The 9198-nt window shown below is 43.3% G+C and overlaps 1 protein-coding gene across 1 annotated transcript; it reads left to right on the top strand.

Moving 5' to 3' along the window:
* The first annotated feature begins 608 nt into the window (after nucleotides 1-608).
* LOC120288685 (receptor-like protein kinase 5) lies at nucleotides 609-8862 on the top strand. Its single transcript, XM_039302778.1, has 7 exons — nucleotides 609-751; nucleotides 5836-6045; nucleotides 6150-6372; nucleotides 6564-6792; nucleotides 6860-7348; nucleotides 7451-7517; nucleotides 8427-8862. The coding sequence occupies exons 1-7, from the start codon at nucleotides 609-611 to the stop codon at nucleotides 8860-8862; spliced, it is 1797 nt and encodes a 598-aa protein (XP_039158712.1).
* The last annotated feature ends 336 nt before the right edge of the window (nucleotides 8863-9198 follow it).

Raw genomic sequence — 9198 nt, 5'->3', positions numbered from 1 at the left:
CTTTCTGTTTTTTTTCTTCTTCTTTTTTTCGAGAGAGAAGAGGATATGATGATTCATGATAGGACAACGAACAATCGAAGTCAATTTCCTGAAAAGAGTCCACTGGAGATTCGTAAAAAGCTTGATTCTCTATCATTGTCGCTGTCATTGATAGTTTGACTACGTATTGATTTAACATCATGAGACTCTCCTCAATAATTATTGATCCAGCGTTTATATGGACAACCCCACACCGAGAGCCGTTGTCTTTTCAACACATGATATTCTGAAACTTCATTAATTAATCGCCATATATGTTCGAATGGCGTCTCACTTTTCATAAATTATCTTTCTCTTTCGGAAAGCCCAAAATGTATCTCTCTCCGCTCGCTCTCTGCAACAACAGCGACATCTCTCTTCTCCTCTTCCTCTGGCTCCTCTCTCTCACCTGCACATCCTAGAGGTTCACCAAAAGCTCTACGCCAACTGCACTCGCTTCTCCCAGCTCGAGGCCTACATCCCTGCAGGGACAAAACCTCCAATTCCTCTCTCCCTCCATCACATACATCGCCGCCCTAACGGCTGATGACGACTAGGTCTCCCGAGCCATCAATCCTATTGACACTGGCATGATCATCTCACGGGCCTTGATGGTGCTCAACATTAATGGCTCCATTGTCGCCCTCGGGCTGCTAACGCCGGTTGTTATTCCTTTCAATGGCCACAGAGAAGTTGTCCAACTCGACGCAATGTTCTCCAATGTCAGCCTCAGGTTCCTTTTTCTTAAAAAACCCATCCGCCATCTCCATCCGTCAGCGCCCAAACTCCGCAAATCCCCTATCGGCGCCACCAGCGAAGTCACTGATGCTAAGAGGGTCACACGCCCGACTCTTACAAGTACAAGAGAATGGCACGACATAGTCTCAAATAGAAACCAACATAAACGTGCTATCAAAATATATACTATAATAAAGTGGCGTGTTATTACAACATTATAGTTTTTATAATCCACAAAAGAATTATACATTTCAAAACTCAATTGAACATAACAATTATCATCAAACATATATAAAACTATTTCAAACCATATCCAAAATCCAACAACAAAAAATTCTCGTCAATCTTGTTCTATTTTCCGCTAACCAAGGATGCACATGATAACCATTATGTTTAACTTTTTTTTTTTTTCCATTCTCAAGAATAAGTTTGGAATAGAAATCCGTTTGACAACGTAATTTCATTTTTCTATTTCGGAATAAAAATTTTGTTCAAAAATGGGTTTGGAATAAAAATCGAAGTGAAAAGTTTTAGCTTTTGTATTTTTAGAATAAAAGTGAGAAACAAAAACTCTTCTTATCGTTCATTCTCGTTATTGCCTAATGCCCACCTGCCACTTGTCATCGGACGCCCATCCTCTGGACTCCCACCATCAACTATTAGACATCGATGCTCACTAGCTAGCAGGCAACAGCCCTTGGCCCGGTTGAGACCCTCGCTGAATTTAGGGAAGGCCGCCACCTCGCCCCAAATTTGGGCGAGGGCTCATAGGCCCCTCCCCGCCGATTGGCCAAGGTCGTTGAGCCCTAGCCTTTGTGACCCTCACCCCAAATTTGGAAGAGGGCTTGCAGGCCCTCCCCGCCCATCGGCCGGTACCGGGGTTCTTGGCCCTTGGCTAGGGCTCGGCGACCCGGTGACCCTCCCCCACCTTCATGGTGATAGTGGGAAGATGACAGCAGTGAGGGCTCAACCCTTAGTCACCAGCCGAACCTCCTTCTTTTTTATTAAAAAAAAATTTTTTTATTTTATTTTTAAAATTTTGGTTTTAAATTAGATTTAATTAATTTTTATATTAATTATATACTCACGTCAGCAACAAAATGATGTCATTTTGGCACTTGTCTAGCCATGTGAGTGTGCAAATCAATGTCGTTTTGCACTTGACTTGCTAGAAAATCGCTACGTCGGCATTTGGCTGGATTTTCTCGCCGTTAGCATTTAATTTATCCATTTTGCTATGATTTTGATATTTAAGTGTCATTTTCATAACTTTTGGCACTTAAATATCCCTTCGCACCAAGTTTTGACATTCCATGTGTCCCGGACTTGTTTTTTGTGGATCTCACATGATATAATTGCTCATTTGGAGTGTGGGTTAGCGTAGATAGGGGGTATCTAATGGTTTTCTAATTTCTCACGACTTCAGTCCACCTAATTAGGCTGATTTAGTCTAAAATTAGTTATGTAAATAATTCGACATTTTCTAGATAACGCTTGCTATGATAAGGTTCCCTAGGCATGCCATCCAACCTCGACTTCCGCTTAATTTGTCGAGGACCCATCATTCTTTGATGAAAGCTCATTATTTTCAAGGGATAATGACATAAATAGTTCTTGAATTTTGGTCTAATATGTAATGTGTTCCTTATATTTATTATATGTAGTCCCTAAATTTTAACTCAATGTACAATGTCACCTTTGGACTTTTAATTTGTTCAATGTGGTCTTTATCCTTTTAGTATATGTTCGATTTAGTACATAAACTGTATAAAAATATTCAATTAAAGGACAAAATTGAGTTAATCATGACCTAGACCTTTAGGTCCCAAAAAAGTACAAACTGGGCAAATTTGGACGAATTGTTTCCTTTCTTACTTTTTTGGGTACTTTCTATTCATAATAACCCATTTCCAATGAACTTTTAGACTACATGGATCTCATGTCAATCTCATTTGATCTAACTGTTCATGTGAAATGTGAGCTAATGTAGATCATGGCATATCTTAGGATTTTTCATTTTCTTCACGCTCCAGTCCGCCCCAATTGGGCCGAGACATGCGAAGCATCCGGGTGGGTGATTTGCTTGGTTTCGTAAACTCCGTCTCCGAGATGGATAATCCCCACAATTCGCATTAACCAAAAAAAAAAAAAAAAAACGAGCATCTTCCTACGTTGCGACTTGTGAGCTGTTCTTTAGCCTATTTTAGGATCGTGTCCGAGTCTACTTTCTGTCCCGACCGAGCACCGGAAAATTTTTACCGGGTTCTATTCGGTCGGAATGATTTGCGTGCGGTGCGAAAGGTCGCTTTTGGTCCCTTTGTTCAAGGAATCGATCCATCTCCTCTCGTCGAACCTCCACCGAATGGCTTTGGGTGCGTTGGGAGTAACTTTGGAAGGGGCTTTGGGCATCAAAAGCCCTTTGAGGCAAAAAAATGGGTGTTTGGGAATCGGCTTTCGAAGTCCCTTAATGGGAAAGCAAGTACTTGAGAAGGTGAAAAGCCCAAGACAGCCTCGGGGCTTGGGCTTTCGGCAAAGATTCTCGGCATCTTTGGAGTCCTGTTCATTTGTTTTTTTCCAAAATTGTCCTCACGAATTTTTTGTTTTTAGGTGCGTGCCCTTGCATGAGCACTTTGTTCATCTTCCGGACGCCGTGAGCCTCGAGTGGTCGGACGACTTCCAGTGAGGATTCGCCGGAGGTCGCAGGTCCTCGCGGCGACCCAAATCTGGGTCGCCGGAGGTCGCGCGACCTTGCTGCGCGACCTCTGTGCAACCAGATCCGGTCGCCGGAGGTCGAGCGACCTCGCGGCGACCAGATCCGGTCGCCAGAGGTTGAGCGACCTCGCAGCGAGGTCGTGCGACCTCCGGCGGGCTGATCTGGTCACGCGACCTCCGCGCGACCTCTCCGCGCAAGCAGATCTGGTCGCCGAAGGTCACATGACCTGCAGTGCGACCAGATCTGGTCGCGCGACCTCCGGCGACGCGCAGAGGTCGCGCGACCTGCGCGACCAAACCCGCCTCCCGCGACCCAGATCCGGTCGCCGGAGGTCGCGCGACCTCGCCGGCCCCAGATCCGGGGTCGCCGGAGGTCGCCAGCGGGTCAGCCGCCTTTTGCGGTCAATTTATTTTTAATTTTTCTTTTGATAATTTTTTTTACAACAAAACTCCTTTGCAAATGTAATTCCCCAAACACTATTTTGTCCAAAGCACTTTACAAAGGGCTTTCAAAGTACAATTTATCAAACACGGTTGCATTTTGAAAAGACCTTTAAGTCAAAGGTTTTTGCATTTTCCTAAAACTTTCCCCAAAAGTGGTTCCCAAACGCACCCTTTATCTCTTCTTGTCAGTCCGTGTGCCACCACTCCTCTCTGTGGGCTTAGGAAAAGCCAGTATCAGTTCTAAATATTAAACTTCGAGTTGAGAATATGTGCGGGGGACAGCGAGTGAAAGACGTGAGATGATACAACTAGGTAAGATCTAGCCAAGTCTCAGTCATCATCAAACTAAATGGAACTCATGACTGGAGCACTTCTTTATCCCTTGAAGGAAAGAAGCAAATCGAATTGCTTCCTTGCATCAGACAATGAATCATACGACATTTTGACTCACAATCTTTTGAGAAGAAATTACAAGAGGTTCATGCCGATGCAGCTCATATGGGATGCATGTGAGCAAGCAGGTCAGGCGACTGGATGCTGAGGAGGGCATATGTAGCGAAACTTCAAGCCGAGACATGAAATTGAATTCAATGAAAGTTAGTCGAAAGGGTAAAAAAATCCACTCGAATAAGACAAAAAAATGGTTCAACAACTCATCAATAGGGCCTCCAACTGATGGCAAGATGAGGACTTAATGGGACGGACCAGGCCTTCAGGATGCACTGGCGCATGATTTTTTAGGATCCTGCTCCATAGAAATCGTTGGCCTTATCAAGCCCACTAACACTGTACAAGTGACAGTCCGATTGACGATGACGGCCCGACATTTTAAGCATCATAATTTTCTCTTCGGTGTTACACCAGACGCAATCTACTTTTTCGTTCTAATGAAAAGAATAACATTTAAATTAAAGTAGCTCAAATATTTTTCCAGGAGCACTTTCATTGCGGCCTCACCCCGCCAAGGGGTACCAGGCTGTAAAGGGGCTCAGATATTTTTTCCAGAAGCACTTTCCTTGGTGGCCCCGCTCGACCAAGAGATATCAGGTTGACACGTCGGTAAGGGGGCTCAAATATTTTCTAGGACTATTTTCCTTGGTGGCCCCACACGAAGTAGACGGTGCGTGCCGAGAATCGAATGTTTTAATTTGTGAACCACCGGCGTGCTTGTTAATCTTTCTCGAAGCAATACGGTCAAATTGTCGGTGCGTGGTTCATTCGAGCTTATAAAATCATCATGGCAAATTGCCAAAAATGCAAATCAGCATGAGCAGCTTCAACTATCGAATCTTTTAAGTGTAATTTGTCGACGATTTTAAAGATGTATATGGAGCCCTAATTTAATTAGATCCAGACCCTTTTAATTTCTTTGGTGCACCTTATTTGCAAAAATGGGAAAAGGAAATGTTCGAGCGATTTTAAAAACAACCATCTAACCTATACCACGGACATGAAGCAAGAAAGGAGAAGAGCGTTCATGAATTAAGAACATCTACTTACGATGGATAGTGCGAAACAATTTCTATTATATGGTGAACTTAGGTAGCTAATTGGGTCATGTTAAGGCACTATTGCGAGACGATTAAGCAGAGTTAGGAACACATTTACTTTAAGTGCATTATCACCTTTAACATATAAAAGCACTATTTTTCATTTGGAAACAATTTACCAATCGCGTCAATTTTTTACAGTCTATTCATTAGCAGTCTCCTTTCCTGCAAACTTCATAATACATATGCTTAAGCTCTTTTGTTCGTTTCTAACTAAAACTGCAAATCCCAAACTCTTTATCGAAAGATAACTTTCTAGCCTAGCTCAATCAAATGTTCCTCCTAAGAACCAAAAGCATAGACCCTCTAAATGGATATTCTCCTGGCCAATGAGAGCTTCTATTTTAACTTATCATAATTTGTCTGATGTCAGGCTGTCCAAAAACAATCTATCGGGCACGATCCCCCCGGACTTTGGCAACTTTTCCCCGCTCAGAAGATTCGAAGTGGCCTACAACAACTTGACCGGTGCATTTCCAGAACAACTGTGCCATGGCGGCACGCTCTCCTGGTTGGCCGCTATGGACAACAATCTCAACGGGAGTTGCCGAAGTCACTTGGAAATTGCAGTACTTTGTCCCATGTGATGCTGCACAACAATGGATTCACCGGCAATGTGCCTGAGGACTCTGGATGTCACGGAACTTGACGGCTTTGATTTTAAGTGGTAATGGATTAACTGGCAAGCTTCCGAGGAGCTGTCCCAAACCTCACTCGGATCGAGATGAGCAACAACAAATTCTTCGGCAAGATTCCGAGCACGGTGTCTTCGTGGAGGAACATGGCGGTGTTTGAGGCCGGTAATAACCTCCTCAGTGGCACGGTTCCGACTGAATTGACCGAGCTTCCTAAGCTGACGAGGCTTTTGCTCGGTCAGAACGAGCTCTCCGGGATTCTTCCCACGGACATCGTTTCATGGAAATCCTTGACCACTCTGAATCTTAGTCACAATAACATCTCGGGACCGATTCCAAGCGAAATCGGTCTTCTACCTGAACTCACGCAGTTGGATCTGTCTGACAACCAACTGTCCGGCTTGATTCCTCCTGAAATCGGCCAACTGAATCTGAACTGTCTGAATTTATCCTCCAATCGCCTCAGGGACCAATCCCGGCCAAGTTAGAGAACGCCGCATATGACACCAGTTTCCTGAACAACCCCGGGCTCTGTGCATCCAATTCGTTCATGAGGATCAATCTCTGCAACGCCCAATCCCATAGGTTGAGCAAGACCAATCTCACCTTGATCGTGATCTTGGCCATTGCGGCAGCGATGTGCGTGTTGTTGGTGGTGCTATTCACGATCAGAGCTTCCAGAAAGAACAGGATTGGTTTGATTCGACTCAAAACTGACTTCATTCCAAAGTTTGAATTTTATTGAATCAAATATTCTGTCAGGATTGAAGGAGCATAATGTGATTGGAAGTGGCGGATCAGGAAAAGTATATCGCATTATTGTGAATCCTTCTGGTGACGCCGTCGCTGTGAAAAGGATTTGGAATAACAAAAAGTTAAATGAGAAGCTGGAAAAGCAATTGCAGCAGAAGTGGAGATACTTGGGAACATCAAGCATCGGCACATTGTCAAATTGTTATGCTGTATTTCTTGCGAGAACTCGGAAACTCCTAGTGTATGAGTACATGGAAAATAGCAGCTTGGACCATTGGCTTCACAAGAAGAAAGGATCGTCGCCCATCCCAGGTGTCGCCAACAATATGATCTTGGATTGGCCCAAAAGGTTGCAGATTGCGCTTGGAGCAGCTAAAGGACTTTGCTATATGCATAACGATTGTTCATCACCCATCATCCACCGAGATGTGAAATCGAGCAACATTCTCTTAGACTCAGAGTTCAACGCAAAATTGCTGACTTCGGCCTTGCAAGGATGTTGGCCAAGCCTGGAGAAGCTGCTAGCATGACAGCTGTTGCTGGTTCTTTCGGCTATTTGGCACCAGGTTCTTCTATTTACTTAACATGGGTTCATTTCAGCTATGCCAGTTCGCCTTCTTCATACTTTACATATGTTGGAGAAATCTTTCCAGGAAGATTTTGGAAGGTGACAAAACATTTCTATCGCCCTAATTGATATCATTGGTTTAAAGTCTCAAGACTTTGTAATCTCAAGACTCAAGACTCAAGACTCAAGACTCAAGATTATTCTCACCGACAGTCTTTCTAATCCCGTGGCGTAGGATATCCGGTCAAGTATATGGTTGGGGATTTGATCCAATCCTCCGGAATAGATCCCTTGGTTGGATAATCATTTCTGGATTCTTTTGATACTTATCTAAGATCAATTGAAGATCTCGATGGTCGACGAAACATTCTTGGAATGTTCTATTCTTGGAAACCAAAATCTGATTGTATGGGTGAACAAGGATTGATGGCTATCATCGATTCCTTAAATAGCTCGGATGATTTTCTTAATTGATTAGTCTAAGGTAGATTGGAGAATTCCTTTGGTAAGTGCCAACGGCTATGATGGCATAAAGGAGTATAAAGGAAGTCGTTCTAGTTGTTCTAAGTGTGTGATCGATAGATAAATTCCAGTAGTCAAGAACTTGATTGTTAATCGAGGCATTCGAAGCGAAATTGTATACACAGAGTGGTTGTACTTGGTGATACCTTGAGCTGGAGTGTAGTAGATCATCTACATCGAGAAATCAAGGAAGATCAACACTGTAACATCTCTTTGTTCATAGTGAAATCCAGCCAATCGGCTGCGAACGCGTAAGAAGTGGACGAAAAATAATCAAGCAACCACTATAAACCTCGTGTTTAATTCTCTTCATTTACTCAGTCTTACGATTTTTTTTTAATCCTTCATCTGTTTAAGTATTGCGCAAACTGCAAGAAAATTTTCATAAACCTATTCACCCCTCTAGGTACTCGTACTAGCATTATCAACATATCCTACCAGCAGGAATATTTAGTTTTGTCTTGCCTCTTTTTGGTTGAACAACAGAGTATGCCTCATGACAAGAGTCAATGAGAAGATTGATGTCTATAGCTTTGGGGTGGTTCTCTTGGAAACTAACCACTGGGAGGAGGCTAACGACAGGGACGAAGACATGTGCCTCGCTGATTGGGCATGGCGTCACATCCAAGATGGCAACCCGATATCTGACGCATTAGATGAGGAGATCAAGGATGACTCAAACGTAGATGAAATAAGCAATGTTTTTAAGCTCGGGATCTTTTGCTGCTACTCTGCCTTCCACGAGGCCTACAATGAAGGAGGTACTGCAAGTGCTGCTTCAAATGTAGCGATCCGCTGTACAATGTCGAGAAGAAATCCCAACACAAGTTCGATGTCGTCCCACTCCTCGAAAATTCCAAGCATGAGGAAATGCCAAGCAGCAATTTTCATGTTCTTGAGTGCAACACTTACTGAACGTTAGCACTAGAACAGTCGCAGAAGCCAAGTGTAGGGCTTTGGTCTTCCAACTTTGCAAAACTTTTCCAACTTGTCCTACAGAGAGACAAGCATCAAACGATTTGTCTAACTATGTATTAGTCATCCATACCTAAGACTAGGTTCTGAATGTATCCTATAGAATGCACAAAATATGAGAGATGGATATGTCAATTTGAGCTAGATAGATAGACTTCCAAGGAGAGAGCTACTTCAGCAATGAAAGATGTTGCTGTTCCGCGAATATCGCCATTGAATGTCTGATTTTCGCTACATTTGCATCTCAATAAAGTTGGCAAATCCATTGATGGCTTGGAAATAA

Source organism: Eucalyptus grandis, chromosome 10 (genome assembly GCF_016545825.1).
Source record: "Eucalyptus grandis isolate ANBG69807.140 chromosome 10, ASM1654582v1, whole genome shotgun sequence".
NCBI lineage: Eukaryota > Viridiplantae > Streptophyta > Magnoliopsida > Myrtales > Myrtaceae > Eucalyptus > Eucalyptus grandis.
This window is presented reverse-complemented; position numbering and strand designations above follow the sequence as displayed.

Excerpts from the sequence above, each read along its gene's own strand:
- LOC120288685 (XM_039302778.1), top strand. The coding sequence starts at position 609 with ATGATCATCTCACGGGCCTTGATGGTGCTCAACATTAATGGCTCCATT. Across the intron at positions 6,373-6,563 it reads GGATTCTTCCCACGGACATC|GGACCAATCCCGGCCAAGTT; the intron begins GTTTCATGGAAA and ends CAATCGCCTCAG. Across the intron at positions 7,518-8,426 it reads TTCCAGGAAGATTTTGGAAG|AGTATGCCTCATGACAAGAG; the intron begins GTGACAAAACAT and ends GTTGAACAACAG.